The sequence below is a fragment of the Gouania willdenowi genome, chromosome 15 (assembly GCF_900634775.1).
Source record: "Gouania willdenowi chromosome 15, fGouWil2.1, whole genome shotgun sequence".
NCBI lineage: Eukaryota > Metazoa > Chordata > Actinopteri > Blenniiformes > Gobiesocidae > Gouania > Gouania willdenowi.
The window spans coordinates 16,209,899-16,232,794 of NC_041058.1; the positions used below are offsets into that span (position 1 = coordinate 16,209,899).

Genomic DNA, 22,896 nt, shown 5'->3' on the forward strand with positions numbered 1-22,896 from the left:
AGAAACACTGAAGGAAATCAAGAAAAAAGAAAATAGTGGCCAACAATTGCTTTCTTAGATCATGAATAGGGAAAACAATATGGAATCACCCAATAAATTTCCATTTCCAAAACTAACACCTGCATCAGATTAAATCTGTTTGTCAATCTGCACTTAAGGAGTGCTCACACCTTGGAGAGCTGTTGCACAAAGCAGATTGACATGAATCATGGCTCAACACAAGAGATGTTAGTTGAAACAAAGGAGAGGATTATCAAACTTCTTAAAGAAGGTAAATCATCACGGAATGTTGCAAAAGATGTTGTTCACAGTCAGATGTGTCTAAAATCTGGACCAAGTACAAACAACATAAGGTTGTAAAAGGCAAGCGTACTGGTAGACCAAGGAAAACATCAAAGCGTTAAGACAGAAAACTTAAAGCAATAGGTTTTGAAAACAAAAAATGCACAGCCAAACAAATGGGTGGAAACTGGAGTCAACGTCTGTGACTGAACTGTAAGAAACCTAAGGTATTGGGAGTCACATACAGAAAAGCTAAACGGAAGCCATCATTAACACCTAAACAGAAAAGAACAAGGTTACAATGGGCTAAGGAAAAGCAATCGATGACAAGATGAAAGTCATATTCAGTGATGAATCGCAAATCTGCAAATTTGGGCAAGGCGATGATGCTGAAAATTTTGTTTGGTGCCGTTCCAATGAAATGTATGTAGACTAGTGCAGTGCCTATAGGAAGTATGTCTTGATATAAAAAAGTGGGAGGTTTATATGGGAGCTTTAATTCCTCTTTCATTCAGAATAAAAGTTAAATCCTCTTTAAACTAAAATTGTAAACACTTAATGCATAATGCAAATTTATTTCTGAATGTAACACACACACGGTTTACTCAAAGCAAGCAAAAACTGAAGCCACTCCAGAGGAGTGTTTGCGCTCTGCCGACACACACACACGTGGACGGTGCCTTCACCCGGGACAGGCTGCCCCTGGGCGACCCTGCTGCCCACAGAATGATTGGCTCTGGTGTGTCCACAGGCTGCCTCTAACCCAGCCAACTGTTCTGCGTGATCAAAGGCTCAATCCACAGTGATTGCTTCATCAATTCTAAAATGTCGTGTTAAAAGCCGCGTTAGAGACTTCAGCTTCAATATAGTGCCATGGGACTGTCCATGCATAGACTTTTGACAAGCAGCTCAACCAGCCAATAATAATGCTTAAAACAGCTCATGGGATCGCCCTGTTGGTAGAAAGATCTCTGATTGGCTAAAGTCCAGCGTCACGTTCCTGTATTTAAAGATAATTTACAGGGCTAGTGGAAGAAGCAGAGATTCACTGTCCACTCAGAACACTTTGGATTACAATATGCAATACAACATAAGATGATTATGGATTTTTGACCCAAGAAAATTACATAGTGCAGCTTTAATATGACCATCAGATGTGGAATAGACACAATCTTTTTTAACTCAATGTTTCATTTGCTGTACATGTTTTAAAGTATCACTCTTCAGTTCGTGTCACGTTTAAAAGTTGATTTTTTTTTTTTTTTTTTTTTTTTTTTTTTTTAGTACTGCACCATAATAAATAAACTCGTTGACGTCCCCGCCATGCTTTGTCACGTAAATCCGGTCTAAACCGGTTTGAGCTGGTCCTCTGAGCATGCGCACTGAGTGTAAACAGGAAGAAACAACTATAACTGGGTTAAAACGGAGAAGGGAAATGATCAACCCGAAACGACAGATTTTCGTCTTTTCCAATCAAGACAAACGATGATCTTAGATACCTGACGGGTTCTGTTTTCTCTTTGATAACTAGACAGTTTGGTTCATTAGAATTGCACGGATTCGTTTATTAAGTAGCGGAAACCGAACAGGCGGTGACTCTATATTCTTGCCGGACGCTGCTCAGTGGATCCAAACACGTATTTATTCTTTCTTTGCATCGTCGCTGGTCTGTCACAGAACAGGTCGGAATCTTCTCACAATGGTTCAGAAAGATAAGACGCTGGAGACCCCGCTTGTGGAGGGCGAACCGAGCCCCAGCCCGGTCTCCGGGGAGGCTTGTGTCGAGGCCCCGGGCCTGGTGGAAGAGTCCGGGATTGGAGTCGAAACCACGGGGTTAAGAAAATTCATCAGTGGTGTTGTTGAAGGTATTGTTGTGCACCCACATACATCTATGTATGTTTGCTATAACATATTCAATGGTTATCCGTGTCTAACCAGACAAGGTGACGAAAATCTGCTGCAATGCGGCTTGTTAGAATGTGTTTATTTAATCTTGTTTATTGTGCATAATCTGTATGTACACATGCAAAAATAAAAATCTATTGCGCTTAAGTAACAAGTAATTGATTGTTTGATGCAGGATTATTTTTAATGTTAGTTACTTTTTGTACATGAAAATCCAGATGAAGGCAAGAAATCCTTATTTATAGTAGTTAATAATTAATTAGTATTTATACTAATCCAGTCAGTGTGTGTTAAACCCTGTCCTGGATTGGAGGCCTGGCCATGGTGTACCCCACCTCCTGTTCACTGTTACATTGAAGCTTCAGTGTCTTTGCATAGCTTCGTCTCATTAAATTAAGGGTTTTTAAGTAGAAAAACGCAGTGTATGGAAGGCCGTGGCTATTCATACAGAAACGTATGTCATACGCAGCGCCCCTCATTGGCCAGTTTAGGTGACGTGATTGGTGCACCACGTGACTTAAAGTCGGTTTTTATTTTAGTTCATATTTATTTTACCCCGCTAACCATTTTATTTTAACCCTAACCCAGGAAAGATATTTTTTCCCTCATATGTATTTTTAAAGTTGGATTTTGCCGTGTTAAATATTTTAAAATGAAATATATATATATATTTTTTTCAATGCACTTAAATTAAGCATGCCTGTGGCACACACATAACCTACTCAAAGGGTAAACAAAGAGGGGGCTGGCTCACATTGCGCTACGGTAACCCACAAGGACGGAACGCGAAAAAGTCTGAAAACAACTATAGTGGTAAAAAATGTTTTGTTTGCACATTACGCTTATGTAGAAAAGATCCGGAAAACATACGTTTCTGTATCAATAGTTTCGGGGGCTATTGATATGTTTCAGTATCAATATGTTACTTCATATATGGAAATGTTTTATTTATTTGATTCTTTTTTCTTTTCTTTTTTGTTTATATTGGTGTTTTATAAAGTTCATCATTACAATCCTAACAAAAATATGTTTTCACTGACCGTGACATCTCTTTATAAAATGGTCTTTTGTAAGATCATCTGTAGCTTAAAAAAAAAAAAAAAATCAATTCCTACTTACTTGATTTCAAAGAAAAGGAATAATCATATTTTTTCCAAATTTTCAGAGTGGTTTGACATGGAAAAAAAGAGTGTTTTGTTTTTATCCTTATGCAGGATTTTACGGTCGTCCATGGACAATGGAGCAAAGGAAAGAATTGTTCAGAAGGCAAGTTGTAACATTTATCTCCTGGGTTTGTTTAGGTCAGACCATAATGCTGAGTTGTTTGTTTAACTACTTTCCACAGGCAGCAGAAATGGGGACTGAATACATACCTTTATGCACCTAAAGACGACTACAAACACAGAATGTTCTGGAGAGAGCTGTATTCAGTCGAAGAAGCAGGTATTTGGTTTTGATACTCGTAAAGTACATATAATATTAGAAGTCTTAAAGATAACGCTCAGAATGAACGCACAACCTTCAATATTCTGTCCTACTGTTTATGTATTTTGTGTCAACCTTTTGTTTTTCTTTCTCAGAGCAACTTATGACTTTAGTCAGTGCTGCTAAAGAGCATGGGATAGAGTTTATTTATGCGATCTCCCCTGGTTTGGACATCACCTTTTCCAATCAGAAAGAAGTTACTGCTCTGAAGAGGAAACTTGACCAGGTACAGCATAATTTCTACATTATTATATTAACAGCAACATGAACAATGCGATGAGACACAGTGACCCAAGCTTCTCTTCTTGCTTATTTCACTCTCAGGTTTCTCACTTTGGCTGTAAATCCTTTGCCTTACTTTTTGACGATATCGACCACAACATGTGCCCTGCTGATAAAGAAGTTTTCAGCTCTTTTGCCCACGCTCAGGTTTCTATTACGAATGAAATCTTCCAGTATCTGGGCGAGCCTGAAACCTTTCTCTTCTGTCCTACAGGTATGTCATTAAATAGTAGGGGTGTGTATTGCCTGGGTCATGATACGATACGATATATACCAGTATTAAAGTGTAAGGCGATTATTGCAATTTAAAAAATAAATAAAATAAAAAATATATATATATGTATATATATTACTTAAACAACTAATCTGTAAATGTGTACACCTTCATGAGAACATTATGTATGAAATATATTTTATTGGCATAGTTTTCACTCAAAACATTGGCTTTAACATGCCATGTGCCAACAACTTAAAATGAAAAAAGTAACATACAATCTGCCTGTGGCTTTTAAACCAACTTTGACTTTAGTGCAACTTAACTGAGGTATATGCCTAGAACAACAAATAAATGCAGAAAGTTAGTACTTTCTTTTTAGATTTTATTGAAAAAACACAAGTTGGTCAACATGACCAGGTTTCAGCGCTTCTTTGTGCATTTACAATGTCTCCTGCAGTGGAAAAGACTTTCTTGGTTAAATAAAGGTAAATAAACAATCAATATGGATGCATTTTGAATTGACCCGGGAATTGCACGACGTAATATCGCGATATATTGGCGAATTGATTTTTTTCAACACCCCTATTAGATATGAAAATGTGTTTGGATTATTTGTCTTTTACCTTCAATATTCAAAGTTTATTGTACACTGTATTTATTCTACTCCTTAGAGTACTGCGGGACATTTTGTTACCCAAACGTCTCCCAGTCCCCGTACCTGCACATAGTTGGAGAAAAGCTACTACCTGGCATTGATGCACTTTGGACAGGCAAGTTTTTCTTCCACCTACCTTTAGTTACCCACTCCCTCCTTTCAGTGTAACCAGTGCTAAGCTAATGTTCTGTTACTACCACTGTAGGTCCTAAAGTGGTGTCTAAAGACATCACAGTGGAGTCTATTGAGGAGGTGACAAAGATTCTTCGAAGGTCTCCCGTCATCTGGGACAACATTCACGCTAACGATTATGACCAGAAGAGACTTTTCCTGGGTCCGTACAAAGGCCGCTCCACAGAGCTCATCCCAAGACTGAAAGGAGTACTCACCAATCCCAACTGCGAGTTCGAGTCCAACTTTGTAGCCATCCACACTCTGGCCACCTGGTATAAGTCTAACATGAATGGGGTGCGGAAAGATGTGGTCATGAGTAAGTCAATATGTCTGAATTCTATAGTATATATTTAATGAGTAAAATTAGTAATATTTCCTGGTGTTCATCTGATTTTGTTTTGTTTTTTCCAATCAGCTGATGGTGAAGACAGCACAGTTTCAATTCAAATCAAGTTGGAGAATGAAGGCAGTGATGAGGAGCTTGAAACAGACATGCTCTACAGTCCACAGCTTGCTCTCAAACTCGCTTTGACTGAATGGCTTGGAGAGTTTGGAGTGCCTCATCAATACAACAGTAAGGCCAATCATCTAAGCTGAAATGTTTTTATTTTAAGTACACAATGCAGTGAGATGTTGTCTATTCAGGCCGACAGGTGCCTCAGAGCGGAGCCAAAAGCACAGTTCTCAACGTATCGTCAATGGCCGCTCCTTCTCTTTGCTCCTCCACAATGGTCACGACTGTGTTCCAGCAGCCCATCATGTCTCCAGCCCTGCCTCGCCTCTGCTTGGACCCACTCTCACACCCGATGGAAAAAACACCCCAGGATGTTGAAGAGGTGAGGTCAATCTCCCTATCTTCGAATAATGAACAGCACGGTGTGCTTCATCCAGGAGTCAAGCCTACTACTTTTATTTTGTTTGTTTATATGTTGATAGGTGGATGTGGAAAAGAAGGATTCCGATGAGGAACCTATGGAGATGGTGGTTGAGAAGCCGGACGAGGCAGAACCTGAAGCTGACCCAGAGGAGAAGGACGTTGGTCCGGTCTTAGCCGACAAACTGGCAGAAGACCTGAAGCCAATGGACACAGACAAGGAAAGTCCAACAGAGTCCAAATCCCCAGAGGAGTCAATCCAAGAGGATTCTGGGAGCGACATCGCCCCCATGCAGACAGACGATCAACTCAAACAGGTTCTTCTCCCAATTTTTCCTTCGATCCGTATGAAAAAGCCAACTTCTCTTTAACATCACCTTTTTTTTTATGCTTCGGTTACAGCCTGATGTGTTTGTGCCTGGGCCCGATGAGAAGCCATTGTTTACTGCAGAGGCTCTGACTATTGAAGACCTGATCCTGTTAGCAGAGCTCTTCTACCTGCCTTATGAACACGGGTCCAAAGCCGTGCAAATGCTCAAGGAATTCAACTGGCTCAGGGCCAACAGCAGCGTCGTTAGTGTCAACTGCAAGAGGAAGGAGAATGAAAAGGTTGGTTGTTTTAAATTTAGATTCTATGCAATTCTCAGGCTGCTAAAACAAAATGGTGGATATGCAATACATGCTCTGACCATTGGGTGGGGCACTTTCCATAGCAAATGGAGAGGACAGTACCATGTTGAGTAAATTAATAACCTTTGTGTTAAAGGATAATCTGACTGAAAGGTTATCGAGTAATAATAAAGCTAATGATCTTTTAAAAACACTGAAGTTGGCTAATTCCAGCAAGATAATGTTATTTAGTCAGACGACTGTTCCTCAGGAAATCCACTTTGATCTCCTGACATGTTTTGATTGTCAATTGCCAGTCTTCATCAGAGGCGTCTGCTGATTGCTTTGATGTTTCTTTGACTTCCACGTTATAATGTCAGCAAGACTTTTTTTTTTTTTAAATAATGTGTTAAGGTTTCATTTATTCTGACAACTGTTCCCCAGCAAATCCACTTTGAATTCCTGATATGTTTCAACTGTAACTGCCAGTCTTCGTTAGAGGCATCTGCTGATCGCTTTGATGTTTTCTTGACTTTCGTGGACTAATTCCAGGAAATACGACTGTTTTACTATCCCTGAGGTCATCAGTCATTTTGCCTCCTGTGTTCCGTGTTTTCTGCAGGTGGCTGAATGGCAGCTGAGGGCAGAGAAGTTCGAGGAGATGTGCTGCTCAGTCATCCAGATGTTCACACGGCTCTCCAATACAGCAAACCGCACCATCCTCTACGACCTCTACCCCTACATCTGGGACATCAAGAGCATCATGTCTATGGTCAAGTCCTTTGTCCAGTGGCTAGGTATGTATGAGGAGCACCATCGGAGCTTGTCCAGATAGAGAAGCAGCACAATAATCAAGCGCCAAATCACAAAACAAAGACCAGGATTATTTAAAGAGATAATTAGGATGCATGGATTTTGTCCAATCGGGCCAAAGTAATTAGTTTTACACATTTTAAACCCTGCCTAACAAAAATGATGATGGAACCTTACCAGACATTTAATGCTGTCTGGATCATTGTTGCATCTTCTTGTAAACTGGAAGTCATGAGCTAAATCCCAAACACTTACCAGTGTAGTGTTATAAACTGAGCACAGATCTATATATTTGATCTTTGCTTTCGCCACACACATGTTGGCTTGTTTTTGTTTTTTTATTTCTTTTGGAGCTGGGACTGACTGAATGCCACTTGCACTGCGAGCTCAACACCATTATCATCTGTAATGTGAAAGTGGTGCATTTGATGGTGTTTGTCTAAACTGCGCCTGCGTGGACAACACCCCAGCAGGGTTCCTGCTGCTTGCTGTGTATCCAGTAACCCTCACTGCTGCGCACCCACACACACACCCACACACTCTTGCTTCCATTTCTCAGTTTGTGGGGATGAGCACCATGGAAGTCCTCATCCCCCCTACCCCTCCTCCTCCTCTTCCTCCATGCCCTAGCGCGCACGCGAACTTGGAGAACAAGTTGACTGATTCATTGTTGAAGGCCATTCTGGTGCAATAATGACAAACAAAGAATGTGACGCATGCGGAACATCATTATAATGCAGTGTTGTTGCCTCAGTGAAGTTTCTCTGAAATGAGGCAGTTGGGGATTTTAACCTCAGTATCATTTGCTCAATCTGTATCACAGTGCGATCTTCTATCTGTCTCTTTGTCTCATGCTCTCTCTACTTCTTCTTCTGCTTCAACTTTCATCTATTCAGTGCTGTGACACGGTTTGATTCCCTTTGTAATAACACATCCATCTTGTTTTGGATTGTGTTCTTTAAAAAAATTGAAAAAAAAAGTCTTAAGCACCAGCATGGCCTGGAGGTTACTCCCTGTAACCCAGTTTCATTCACAGGTTTCTGTCCTGTCTGGCCTACATGGTAAAGCCCAGGCTTTGGGCCCACAGAACACAGCAGGCAGCAAACCCACACTGGAAAAACCACATCAATAAATCCACAGGATATTAGAGCCACCGAAAAGCAGCTGCAGCAGCAGCGCTAAACAAAGTTAATCTGATTCCATCCAAGAAATGTCTCAACTTTGGCTGATGCTCTTTGGGAATTTTCTGGCAACAGTCCCCGAATTTAGTTTTATTCTTCCCTTAAAGCTGTGCAGTCGGCAATTAGTCACCAGCTCCCCAGTTATTGAACTGAGAGCACTTACTAATAACTATTTTCTACTGTTTTCTCCCTTCACTATGTACAGATGGAAGAATCCACAGTACAAGTTTCTACTGCTTTTGGATCGACAGTGGCCGATGTATGCTCAGTGCAGGCGTTGTCCTTTCCCCTTTGTTCATGTTTCAAAAGAGTTTACAATCATTTTATTTTTTTCTCTGGAACCAAATTAATAAATAGAGAAATGTATTTAGTGGAATGGAAGGCGCCATACGGATGAAGTCACATTTTGCGCAGCGATTTGAATTAAGTGTTAACTTCCAAATTTCTCTTTGGCAGCGTCCCCTCTAACTTGTTTTTTGTTTCCATCAGTAGGCCCATAGAAATGACTCAGAGCAGCCTGATGCACCTACTTAAGGGACTCCACCCTTGTCCTTAACTCAAAGTGTAACTACATGTGACTTTTCCTACTTGCCATCAGTGTACTCGCATCCACATTGGCTGTAGTGTTTGTGTAATTTTTTGAAAATGTATAAAAACGTAAGTTGATCTTAGAAATGAAAAGGAAACCTTTGAAAAAGGTCAGGTTAAGAGTTCCTCCCCGTGGGTGCATTTGTGTGCTGTTTTGCGTCAACTCTTCAAAGACTGGTTTTAAAACTTCACAATGACTTTTTAATGTCAGGCAGTTTTTGCTGACCTGCACGCGCGCTGCATTTGTCTGGTCACATGACAGGGGCTGCATCTCAACCCAGGTTAGCCTTTATTTTGCAGCAAACACTCCAATGTAGACCCTAGCCCCTGCGTCATCACTGTTGTGCAGCAGTTCCTCGTTGCTTTTGTTTTGATTGTGGCTAAAGGCAAAGCTGAATGGCTTTCTACTCAGAGATGTGTTTCCAGTATCTCTGTCCACCTGGTTTCCATTGACTCGTGCTCTCTCGTCATGTGACACGGCAGATATGTTGAGAATGTGACTTCACACGGGGCTGCTGAGATCAGTGGGGTGACAGCAGCTAAAGCTTACCGTACTTTTGTCCATGGATGCCGTGGGTGTCGGTTCTGATGGTCATTGCAATAATAAGGCAGTCAGCGTTCCACACAGGTATACGCTTACTAAAAACCACCAAATAAAGCTAAAAAAAAAAAATTTTTTAAAAGAGGTATAGCACGTATTGACACCGATTCTTTAGTTTTCTATTGTTGCACCTGATTGCTTCTAATATTTAAGCTTTAGGTGCTTGAGCCCCATTTTGCTGCGAAAGATGTCCTCTGATCATAATGTATCCATTCTAAAAGAGGACCATTTTATATTATTTTCTAATGATTAAAACTAAATTAATTAAATTAATGGTATTAGATACATATGACCCTCTTTTATTTCCATCCCTCCCCCTCCCCATTCCCTTCATCTGTGTCCGAGAGCCCCAACTTGTGGTAACAATGTCCGCTTGGCTCTGCTCCTAACAGGGTGTCGTAGTCAGTCCTCAGCACAATTCCTTAGAGGAGACCAAGAGCCCTGGGCCTTTAGGGGAGGTCTAGCAGGAGAGTTCCAGGTATCTAATGCACTGATCAAATGGAGAAAAAAAAACGTTCTGTGAGAGACGAGGATATGTGCGTAATATTTGTGATGGTATAAAGGGTTTTTGGTCTGTCAAAGGTGAGCTGATTGACTGCATCACATACAGATGCCAAATAGTTAACAGTTTTTAGTTTTTACTCTAAAAACCTGGTCTTTATGTGGGGGGATTGGAAGACCACTGAATCTGAGGTTGCTGCCTTTTTTGATTGATTCATTTTAATTTCTTTCAGCAACGGCCAAAGGAGATGCTGCTTTCCCCGGCGCACGCGGCGCAAGCGAGCATGGCTAGGTTTTATTTTCTTAAACATCTCATTTCTTTGCAGGAAAAGCACAAATTACCCAAGCCAGCCCTTTGCAAGCGCACGCATAAGCATCGCAGCGCAAGCGAGAACGCACGCACGCGACTCATCATTGGGGAAAACTCCATGATAAAATGCGCCCATGTTACCTATAACATTGTTTGTGAAAGAGACTCACAGCAGCAAGTGAAATGCTGTTGAGTCACCCAAGCAGCTGAAATTAAATTAGTCTCATTGGGCTTTTTTTTCTCCTGGAGTTCTCTCTTGTCTTTCTGCGCCAGCATCATTATTTTTCTCAACAGGAGGGTCCTGCGCAGCGAAATCTTGCGATGCCTCACAGAAGGGAAAGAAGCATCTCCTTCAGCCAGTAAAGCCTCAGTCAGACCAAAGCCCAACCCTGGATGTATCGTATCTTTAAAAAAAAAAAAAATAAAAAAAAGGATTCATGTATGAGATTGTTGGTTTCTTTGGCAAAAGCAAAAAAAAAAAGAAAAAACACTCTCTTTGCTCTTGTTGTCCATTGTCAGATTAACAAGGAACTCCTGTTTAGAAATGCATTTGTCCATTGTGTACGTCAAATGGTTTTGTGGCGGTTCCTTTTGGTCTGACAGTGGTTCCACTCGGCAAATGTGCAGTGAGGCCGTCAGCCAAAGCTGGAAAAAAAAAAAACCACCTCCTGCTCCCAGTGAGCCTGAACCTGTTTGTTTTGATGCCCACAGAGATTGTTGCCAATCGATGGGGCAAACGATCTATTCTACCAACCTCCACCTTCAATGCCAACGTCCAAAATCTATACAATAAGGCCGTACTTTGCCAAAGATGAGGTAAGATTATTAATATTGATCTTATTTCAGTTTTAATGTGAAGAGAAATAAGACTTGAGTTGAGTTTTAAGTCTAGTCAATACAGTACATATATATAATTCTTCTTTTTGAGTTTGAAATTGTGGCTTTGATCCCTAGTGCTTTAAGTTTTTCATGTCAAATGCAGTATTTTAATGACAAATTGCTGGTTTTCAGAGCCACTGACGCATTAGCGGTCACTTGTTACAATAAACATCTGTATTGGTTTGTTTTGTAGGCTTCAGTTTATAAAATCTGCAAAGAAATGTACTGTGAAGGAATGGAGGACGCACCATTCCCTGAAGATGATCCAGACCTCATAGGAGACCGGTAAAACACAAACTGTGCTTGCGTGTGTGTGTGTGTGTGTGTGTATATATATATATATATATATACACATATATGCACCGCACAGTATGTATTCTTCCCACTGAAAGTCCTCATGGCTGATGTGAGCCTTTTGTTGGTTTCCAGGTTAGTGGGAGGTCTGCTCTCCTTGAGTTCAGACTATGGTTTCGTGCTGGAGGATGATGAAGGGATCTGTGGTTACGCCGTCGGAACCGTGGACGTTAAACCTTTCATCAAGAAATGTGAGCTGAGCTGGATTCCCTTCATGCAGGAGAAATATAACAAACCTGACTGTGACAAGGACCTCACAGAGGCCGAGGTATCATCCCAACACTCCACTACCTCAATGGGTCTTGTTTTTGTGCCATGTTTTGTAAAACTTCTGGTTTTTTTTGTGTAGAAGATGATGCTGAGTTTTCACGAAGAGGAAGAGGGTCTCCCAGACTCTTTTCTCTCCAACTTCCCATCTCTCATCAAGGTCGACATCCATGCAAAGGTCACTGATCCCAGTGTGGCAAAAAGCATGATGGGATGTTTATTGTCTTCCCTGAAAGCCAACGGTTAGTAACCTTTTTAAGCCTTAAATCTTCATTTAGTCAACAGTGTTTCTAAAATGGGGGTACGTTACTACAGGGGTTTACTTATGAGAGGAAAGTTAACAACTGAAAGCATTAAAAATATGGAGGTTTATTTTTAGTTAAACATGATAATCACACTAAATATTACTAGTAACTCACAAAACAACAACAAACACACCAAAAATACGAGAAAAATATACTGATTAATAAAAAGAACAGATAAACAACAACAAAATGAGAGAAAAATACACAAGATCACTACAAAAATGACTGCATTCATGTGATATGAATAAAGGGGGGGAACGCAAGCTCCTAAATATTGTAGAGTTTCATTAAATTGGTGAATTTGAGATATCTACAACTGAATTATTTGGCAATTTACACTTCTGCAGCCCAAACTGGATGCTCTAAAGGCCCAGATTTGGCCCGCGGGCCTTGAGTTTGACATGTGTTCTAAGAGTTATTTAGTTTAACTTGGTTTTGTTTTTTTCTGCAGGCTCCCACGGAGCTTTCTGTAAGGTCCGTCAAACCGATAAGCGAATGTTGGATTTCTACGGTAAGCTGGGATGCTTCGAAGTGGCCACAATGGACGGTTTCCCCAAAAATGTTGTTATAATGGGACGCAGCTTGTGAATATTCATCCTATGGAGTGAGTCGTCACAACTTTAGCGTATTTGTTACGAGATTTTATACTGCCACACACGTCGGGGCTCGCCCCAGAATCCATTTTTTCAAGCAGTTGTGTTGAGAAGCACAGTATTGTACAAAGTCCACGTGCAGTCCCATGGAAGCAGGGAGCTGTAGTCCACGGTGCATTCCAGCATCCATCTCAGGCTCCTGCTGCACAAATACGTCTCAAAGGAAGTTCACGCACTACATTCTAATTTAATCTCGTAGCTATTATTACATAATAATTCATCAAAGGCTGCTCTGATGCAGTGCGTCTGTGTGTGAAAGGAGGGGTGGTCCATTTCTCAGGTTTGGACATGAATGAGACACATCTGCTACAATGAGTTTGCCTTTCATCATCATCGTCAAGATTTTTCTTCAAAACTAGTTTTTTTTTTTTTGCAGACTTGAGAGTTTGAGGCCTTCCTTAGTGGTGTGTTTCAATCACCACTGCTGAGTTTACACATTTCGGCTGATTTAGAGGTCTGTGAGGCCCTTGGTACAGCATGGCTACCAGCCCGTAACTACGCCTATAGTGGGAGATCTATCATTTAATGTTGAGGCACTAGAAAAACTAAAGGTTTACAACAATGATTTTCTGCCTTTTCTTTATTTGCTTTGTAATGAATGCCTTTTGGTTCATTGCCTTCCAATCCTGAGCTTAATTTAGACACATCCTGTTTTTCAAACGAGTTAGTCAACACAACACGGTGAGAGGTTGTGATCGTGTAGTTGCTCATTAAATTGAAGTCTAAGTTGTGGCACATAAACATAAGCCTTTCCTAAAGAACATTTAAGTTGCAAAAACGAGTCTTCTTATGATGTTAAAAGTATAAGTTTTGCTGCTGAAGTTTTTGTTGTTATTCACAGTTCTTGACATAGACAGAAATGAGCACTAATAGCAACAACACATGGGACCAAAACATTTTCTTCTGCTGAACATTTCTAGTGTTGGGTTTTTTTTTATTATTATTTGAAGAAATATTGAGAAGCATTAACCTCCAACCTAAGCCTGGATCACCTGTTTTCACCCCTCAGTGTTACATCACCTCATACAATGAATGTAGCCTCAGCCGAGGTCACCAAATGTCTCCCAAGCAGCTTTGGTGTTCACGCTGTTGTGATGACACATGGGAGCAGAGAACCATGGAATGTTGAACATTCCATAGCATTTCCCCATTTTTTTTTTTTTTCTGTATTTTTTTATTTCTAGTTGATGTAAAACAGAATAGCACTTTGACTGTAGATATGAGTGTTTATTGGTTACATGAGGATCATCAGTTTGTCCTCAGTAGCTACCGGCCAATGTGACTTTTATTTTATTTTTATTTTTTAAAGCGTGTACATTCATGATGTGCATTTGGTGTTTTTTGATTTGCTGTATTGAGCGTTAGAAAAATCTCATCTAATGTTACATAGAGGGATAAGCATGCATCGCACCACTATGAGCAGCATAATACTGTTGTATTTGAACAGTGTGTTTAGTGCTGTCACTCAAGTGTTACTCTTTTGTATGTGTTTGATTATGCTGATAGTTTCTCTGCTCCAATAGTAGCAGCCTTGTTTAATAAGGTTTGTTTGGAAGCTATAATCAGCTTTTTGAATAGGAATTGGCCTGTAATGAAAAGGGCTTCTATTGTACATTATCAGTTTTTGGGTTGGTAAAAGTTGTTCTAGTGAGTTGACCATTGTAATATTTGTATGTAAGACAAATGAAAATTAATAAATCGTATTAAATCACACTGCTTTGTACTTGTTTTTCTTCTCTATTTGTTTGCATTTATTTTTTTACAGTGTGGCTGAGCATTATTACAAGTTCAGGTTTATGATTTATTCACTTATTGATTGATGGGACAAAGTGCAGCGATGGCCAACCTTCAGTAAGTAATACAATAAAGGCAGCAATAACTTATTTATAACTGATTCAGTGCCTTGTCATGGAAAATGTTTTATATTTAGATAAATGTGTTTTTTGTAGTTCACTGTTAGATTTCTGTCTGATTCAATCCAACATAATCACAATACCAGAACTCATTTGGTTTATTAATGTCTGAAGCCTGTGATGGATTGTGGGGTTTTTTATTAATCATGCATGGTGTTTTTATTCCATAAGACATTTGCATTTATATATATCTAGTGACTTTCAAAGCTGCTTTTACCTATGTTTTAATAGTTTTTTTTAAAGTTTAGTTCATTCTTTGTTGTATTTAATTATAAATCTTTAGTATTTTTAGGTAAAGCTAAACTGACTAAGAAAAGTATATTACAAAGTTTTTGCTATGCCACTGCTAACCATAAAAGCCTGGTATATTCAAAAGTTGAATTTCTTCTTTTTTTTTTAATGGCATAAAATATATTTAATATTCGAATTCAATTGTTTTGAGAATTTTTTATTTTATTTTTTAAACAACATTTTTGCAGTTACGATTCAAGGATTTTTAATAGTAATTTGTGCTCATGTGAACAGGTACAAAATGAAGTTAGGTACCCAGTAGAGGTGGGTACCTCACGATACGCGATACAAAGCTCACAATAATGATTATCTCACGATATGACAATACTGTGATTATCAATATATTAGTCAAAAATCAATCTATGATAATCTATGACATAGCAAAAAAAGGATTAAGTGAAAAAAAATACAGTTTTCATTTTAGATTTCTGAAAGACAATAAATTGAAAAAGTGTCCTTTGAACAGTGACACTATTTTAGTGCAACATTTCCGTAAATAAGTGTCAACATACCAATGTAAACAAACAAGTATCTCCAATAGTTATTTCTAACCAGTGACACCAGTATAGTGCAATATTCCAGTAAACAATATTTTGGTTCCTTCAACAAACAGTGACAAAATTTCTGTGAAGACCTACCTGCGCATTTTAGTGAAAAAGCAGGAAAGGTTTTGTAACTAATGAAATAAATCTTAAATCAAAAAAAAATTATTTTTTAAATCGATACCTAGTGCGCGCAAATATTGCCATATATTGCCGTATTGAGATATTGTCACACTCCTAGTACCCTGTTAATCCCCTTTATAAATAAAATAGAAAAACAAGTATCAAGGTATCGCAGCAGAATGTAAATAAATGAGTGAAGGTGTGCTACATGATGCAGGAGGTTGTCTTTCTGCTTCTAGAGGAGTAGTATTCTATTTCTAAAGTTCTGCTTATAGTGGCCAAAACTCCACACATAGGGAATAAACCTCTACCATCTAAACTGAACAATCCTTTGTCATTTGGGTGTTAAACTGATATGCACTTTCATCATTTCAAGACTAATATACTGCAGATAAAATAAGTATTGGAAAACATCACTATTTTTCTCAGTAAATATGTTTCTAGAGGTGCTATTGACACAAAAAGATGTTGGTAAAAACCTATATAATATGAAATGACACGGGGAATGAAGAAAGGGAGGTGCAATCAAAACATGGAAAGACAAGACACCAGGTGAAATCACCCAGTAATTAGAAAGCAGTCCTGCCCCTCATCAGTGCTGCTAATTCATATCAGCTGGTTCAGTCCAAAACTGATGGCCTAGAACAGGCTATCCATGGCTGAAGAAAAACCCAAGTTCAAGCTCATTTAAAGTTTTAAAACATTCGGACAAGCCTGTGAAACACTGGGAGAATGTAGTCTGATCACATGAGGCCAAAATATAACTCTTTGGATGCCATAATTATACACCGTGTCGCTCAATAAACACCATGGCAACAGTGAAGTTCGGAGGTGGGAACGTCAGAGCCGGGCTGGGGGCGGGGCCAATGACCGGGCCCTTTAAACCCAAATAATAAAGCTCACGATAACAGCATTTTACAACATACACATGCCCGCAACAGCACAGAGAGCGACTATGTCATTCTGAAGTCCATCAAACGGACACATGAAGTATAACAGAACAAGAGAACAACAACATTATTAGGCTCCATGGTCACTAATAATAAAACAACACAAATTCAAGGCAGTTCAGCGCCACAAATAGTGACCGCGGCCATTTTGAAACCCACTTTAATTTCAACTCAGAGCCTGTGTCAGAAGCTATAAAGTTCAGTAAAACTGACACGTTCACAAACACTATGTGAATATGAAATACTATAGACCTACTCACTTGCGCTCCGTGAACTCGTCCACGATGCTCTGTATGTCCATTATTGCTCTGTCATTCTCTGTGGACACTCATTTGTGGACAAACGAGACACGTGACTGACGTGCTCGCGCATACTCGGTGCAGAAACCATGTTGTTTACATGTGTGATGCTTGAAAAATGCCAATGAATGAACTGCTGTAAATCGCTCATAAATAGTTGGTAGTATGTAGAAAGCTTGTCACACGCAGCTGCTTATTTAAGGAAACTCACTCAAAATACAGGTGAATGATTGTGGGCCCCATGCAGCATTACCGAAAATGAGTGTTTATCAGATGTGTGCTCCTGGCCCGACATTTATACATATCTAATAGAAAAAAACTAGTGTATATACAAAAATAAACTCTAAAAGCATTCAGTCTCTAGATGTTTAGAGTTGATATAGGCAGGTAGGCGGGCTGCTGTACTCCTGTTAATGAAGGTTTTCGTGTATTTCTGCCCCACTCCTATCTAGTGTCATGGTCTGAGTTTACATCGTATTGAGATTGCGCACTACCGAAAAATGAATTTTTGCTAAAAAAATAATTTTTGTTTTCAAAGTGAACAGAAATGTGTTTTATTTGTTGGATTATGTTATGGTTAGGGTTATAATCTCAGTATGGAGGTAAACTCAAACCGTCACACCGGGCCCCTCTGGGACAGGTGTCACATAATGAGTTCACATCGTATGAAGATTGTATATGCGCATGTGCACTACTGAAAAATTATTTTTTGCTAAAAAAAAAAAATTTATTTTCAATAAACGCTTTTTGTTTATTGGATTAAAATCTCAGCACGGAGGTAAACTCAGACTGTGACACCGGACCGCCCTCCCAGCCCCGCCCCTGGTGTGGGGCTGTTTTTCAGCACATGGTACTGAAAAACTTCATATAATATGAATGGAAAAAATATATTGTATTTTTCTAACACTGTGGAACTTGATCATTTTTTTGACAAATATTGAACACTTGAATTAACATATTTACTGCTATTAATTTTAACAGGATCAATTAGAATTAATGATTGTTTTATTAATGCATGCACAGGGAATAATGACTTTAATGTCTGAAACACTGCATTTAATAACTTGTTTTCATGAACATTTATCACTTTGTTACACTCAGTGTGAATCACTGTTATTCATATGTTACAACAAGTGTGTTGCTCTGAAAGTTCATAACCTGGGATAAAAAAACACTTTTGGCAGCACTCATGGCACTTTTTTTTTTTTTTTTTTACAAGATACTGTGTTGAACTTGAAACTGAAGTAGTGAGAACATCAGTCTCTTCAAAGACTTGTTTTAGCTGCTGCCAAACGCTGCCTTCAAGTGTTCTTGTAGAAAATGAGAGAACATGTCCATCAGATAGAAAACACGTCAGTGAATGTAGCATCAAAAACACTTTCCCATCCCATCAGTCTACTGCGTCTGCTTCTTCTTGGCTGGTTTGATGGCAGAAATGTCTTCATCTTCTTCCTCCTCCTCTTCCTCATCGTCATCAGACAGATCAGAGTCCTCAACCTCTGAGGCTGTAAATATAATAAAGTAGTCATAAATCAAATGTGGAAATATTAACAAGACTATAGTTCCCCTTGACCTAAAAGGTAAATATAAAACCATTTTCTGAGTCAACCACACACACAGATTGAAGTGTATTTTGATTTTAAGAGGGCCACAGATTATAGTTGGGGAAAATAAGCAAACTTCATCATTAATGTGCCCAGGTTTGCACTTTACACACTGTATAAATAATACATAAAGTACGTAAGGCACCAACGATATTCTGGCAATAAGTGACAGATTTTTTCTTTGAAATTTCATTGATTTTGAAACCAATTTTTATTTATTTGAGTTCTTTGAACAATTTGAGATTTAAAATGATTAGTCATGTGAAAAATTGTTATCCTCAAAATATTGTGGAGTTTCAATTAATTTAGATATCTACAACTGAAATATTTGGTAATTTAGACAGTAATTTGTTTTTTCCCCCGTCTTTTTAACTTTCTTCTAGATTTGGTCCCCAGGCCTTGAATTTCACATGTGAGTTACACAGAAGTGATCATTCTTCCCACACAATCCCTTTAATCTATCTATCTCGCAAGTTTAAAAAAAAATGTGCATTTCATACCATTTTGTACTTGTAAAGGTGAAATTTGTAATCATTGATATCACAATGCATATCACATTTTTTAGTATTGGAACATATCGCACCGTGACATGCAAATCGTGAATCTTATCCTATCATCAGATTCATGGCATTGCACACCCCTACTCTGCATTAGTGCTGCATGATTATGGCCAAAATGATATTCACGATTATTTTGATCAATATTGTAATCACAACTATTCATCATGTTTAAATCTGTTTCATTACACCACTTTTAAACAAACAATATGTGTACAGTTTACAGTGCAAAATATAAGCTTTAAATAACAATTCTACTAAAAACATAATTGTAAAAAAATAACCCAAGAATTTAAAATGTACCAAAGGCTAACAATAAAAATGTGATTAATTGTGCTGCCCTACTCTGCATCGTCAGAATTCAGCCAGAAAATTACAGAAGAATGTGTAAAAAAAGTCATCGTGAAAGAAAGTTAACGAATATAGACTGAAATAATGGTTTATACTTTTTAGCTAGGGACACTTTTTTTTTTTTTAATTCAACAAACCTACATTCTTACATGAAAATACACATTTTAATAGATGCGCCAAAGTGAAGATGAAGTCTTACCAACGAGGTGCAGCCCGCTGACAGTTACTGGGCCGCTCCCAGCCTTGAGACGAATGGTCACTGGGGCTTTCAGTTCAAACTCTCCCAAACTCACCTGAGTTATTGATACGTTAAAGCAAAGTTATTGACAGAGAAAACGCTTCACTCCAGCTACAGTGCTCATGTGTGTAAAAATAAACCTACCATAGGCAGACAGCTGATGTGTAGGTTGGCAATGGGAACTGAAACAGTCTTTCCTTGGTGGTTCATGGCCGTCACCTCCACAACATTGTTCTCCTCTTTGGCTCCTTCACCGAGACAAACCTGCAGGAGGTGCAGAAAAAGGTCAGGAATGACATCATTAAAATAATGAACATTTTTCATATTTTTTTAAAAAATTCATGGAAATGTCAAGGTTGACATTGACCCTGAACGTGTCACAGAGAAGACGTTACTTTTACACACACGTGACAGAAGCCATTAGAAATACTGCTTTATTCGATGGATTTTATTTTTTTTTAAAAAGTAAACAGGAAGTCTCTTCTGGATAACAACACCTCCTTTGATGTTCAGAGGGATATGACAATGAAGGAGCAATGGCAGAAGAAACATATAGGAAGGTAAACATGCTTGGTTGGTAAGTATATTTTTGTGTTAAAAGTGTCCATTCATACGGTTGCCGTATGGACAACCCCCAGTGCTATTGGTACGTTTACCAAACTACACGTACGTAGCGTCTTAGGGTTAGGCTTTAACCCTATATCGTAACAATTTTTACTGTTAGGTTTAGCTTTAGTCAAGTGACCTAAACTGACCAATGAGGGAGGGGCGCTGCGTACGGTAAGAATGTCGATATATTGATACGACAACCGTACGGATAGCCACTGCCTTTTATGTTTGTGCAGTGTATACACCATACTGTGTGTGTGTGTGTGACACCACTTGAAAATGTTCATCTATTATTTTCAGTTTGTCCTTTTATCTACTGTAACAACTCTGGCATGTTTATGTTGACGCCGTTTGCTGACACAATGATTGAAATAAATAAATAAATGAAACATGCTACAAAATGCCATTTGCTTTTATTTCTTATTGTTTATATACATGGCGAGTGGACACACCCCTCACTTGAACAAACTATGAACTGGTTAACTTAACACCTGCCAGTCTCCACAGGCAATGGACAGAATAAAGCAGAGAGCCAAGATAGGATGATGGCACAACAAACTGTGTATATTTTGATGATTATATATCACCGGTACTCACTGACGTATAAATATACGAAGTGGCTATTGTTACGGAAACGTTTTCCGGACCTTTTCTACATAAGCATAATGTGTCTGGGTTTTTTCACCGTGCCAGGATGGCCGAGTGGCTTAAAACGTGGGTTCAAATCCCACTTTTGTCATATATATTTTTTCATTTTAACATATTAAACATGGCAAATTCCCCCTTTAAAAATACATATACGACAAAAATAAAATTTTTACAGTATTCCCTGGGTTAGGGCTAAAATAAAAGGGTTAGCGGGGTAGCTAAAAAAAAATATGAGCTAAAAGAAATCTGACGATACTTTAAGTCACGTGGTGTACCTATCTTTTCACCTAAACTGGCCAATGATTGGCACTGAGTATGAATAGCCACGGCCATAAATATATTGGTGATTGTTTAATGTTTTATAAGTTTGAGTTTTTTTGGAGGCAATATTTCTAAAACTGTTTCAATAATTGAGAGATTTTTTCCCAAGGACAAATAATTTTAAGCATAAAAAATGTGCATGACGAGTTATTAGTTTCAAACCTTACAGAGGATATCAACTTACTTATAGAGATAACCTTTATTAATCCCACAACGGGGAATTTTGAACAGTTTCAGCAAGATATATAAAATTAAACAGCATAATAACAAATAGAAGATATATACACACATGGGCATGTACACAATACAGAGAGAAAGAGGGAAGACATGTGGCAAGAAAAAGAGAATATATACATATATTCACACTAAACTAACTGACTAAATGTTCTACTATATTGTATTTTGCCGCTACAAGGAATATTTAAGAAAATGCTAAGTACTTATTGAGTATGCCCAGGTGTCCTCTTTTTTTGGACCAGAGCTGATATTCTACTAAAACCTTCTGCTCTAATAGTACATACTGTTCTGAGCTCCAGGAAGTGCTCCAACTCTTCCTCTTCATCACCCTGGAAAGTGAAGAAAGGAACTTTGGAGGAAAGCTCACAACCTGGACAAGGAGACAACAAACACACAATTACACATTTCATAAAATCCAAAGGCAGCAGTTTTATTCCCGCGCTGTGGTGAACAGCTCGTGCCGACCCACGTGTGTCGAGCCCCGCGCAGCAGCGAGAATTAAAAAAAAAAAAAAAAAAAAAGCCTTAAAATGATTCTTACTGAACAAGAAGCTTTCCAGTTTGGACTGAGCGGCCACTCCTTCCTCTGAGGACTCGTCGTCGTGTAAAGCTAACATATTTAAGAAGGCTTGTAGATGTTAAAGATGTTTGTTCTGAGCCTTCTGTAGACCAACGGCCCTCTGACGACTTACACCCGCGACTAAAGTCAAACACACGTCATCACTATGCGCCTCTGTCTCTTTTATTTGTTTTGATTAGCTAAACAAAGCCGGAAGCCACGTAATTGTTATTTATAACCAACAGTCTAAGTATTGAAAGAATAGTACTGTTTGGGGGGGAAAAAAACATTTCTAAATATGATAGAAAAAACGTATTTTTAATTTAAAATACATTTTTTTTTTTTTAGACATGAATATGTAAGGGTTTAGAAATATACAATTCAAACAATGAAGCTAAATAAGGTGAATTGGAGTGAATCTTAACCAGGAAATGATGGTGTTTAATGTCAGCAGCCTGTGATAAATAATTTAAAAAAAATTAAAACAGAAATCTTTTTAATAGATTTTCTAAAAACAACAAAAACAAAACCAAAAAGTTTCCATTTTATTTATAAAACAAAACAAAAACAAAAAAAAATCCGCAAATTTTCAATCAGTTTAGATGCAATATGAATACATGTTAAGGTGATTTATTATTATTATTATTATTATTATTATTATTATTATTATTATTATTATTATTATTATTATTATTATTATTGTTGTTGTTGTTGTTGTTG

At 38.5% G+C, this 22,896-nt stretch overlaps 2 protein-coding genes across 3 annotated transcripts; one reads left to right on the top strand and one right to left on the bottom strand.

Annotated features, from left to right (window-relative positions):
* The first annotated feature begins 1,648 nt into the window (after positions 1-1,648).
* On the top strand, positions 1,649-14,648 carry oga (O-GlcNAcase). 2 transcript variants are annotated; one of them, XM_028469196.1, is made up of 19 exons: positions 1,649-2,147; positions 3,402-3,453; positions 3,533-3,630; positions 3,768-3,898; positions 3,997-4,168; positions 4,843-4,941; positions 5,032-5,316; positions 5,416-5,574; positions 5,646-5,836; positions 5,937-6,191; positions 6,277-6,483; positions 7,106-7,280; positions 8,683-8,736; positions 10,059-10,144; positions 11,189-11,293; positions 11,550-11,641; positions 11,786-11,978; positions 12,060-12,219; positions 12,734-14,648. In XM_028469196.1, exons 1-19 carry the CDS (start codon positions 1,982-1,984, stop codon positions 12,868-12,870), a joined length of 2,817 nt encoding a protein of 938 aa, XP_028324997.1. In that variant the 5' UTR covers positions 1,649-1,981; the 3' UTR covers positions 12,871-14,648. The 2 variants fall into 2 exon arrangements, with proteins under 2 accessions (XP_028324997.1, XP_028324998.1); XM_028469197.1 differs by lacking the exon at positions 8,683-8,736 and having other exon boundaries at positions 12,734-12,870.
* A 3,446-nt stretch (positions 14,649-18,094) lies between these two features.
* On the bottom strand, positions 18,095-22,327 carry npm3 (nucleophosmin/nucleoplasmin, 3). Its single transcript, XM_028469155.1, has 5 exons — positions 22,159-22,327; positions 21,903-21,988; positions 19,948-20,067; positions 19,765-19,858; positions 18,095-18,558 (listed from the first exon to the last, which is right to left on the bottom strand). Exons 1-5 carry the CDS (start codon positions 22,232-22,234, stop codon positions 18,449-18,451), a joined length of 486 nt encoding a protein of 161 aa, XP_028324956.1. The 5' UTR covers positions 22,235-22,327; the 3' UTR covers positions 18,095-18,448.
* Between the last annotated feature and the right edge of the window lie 569 nt (positions 22,328-22,896).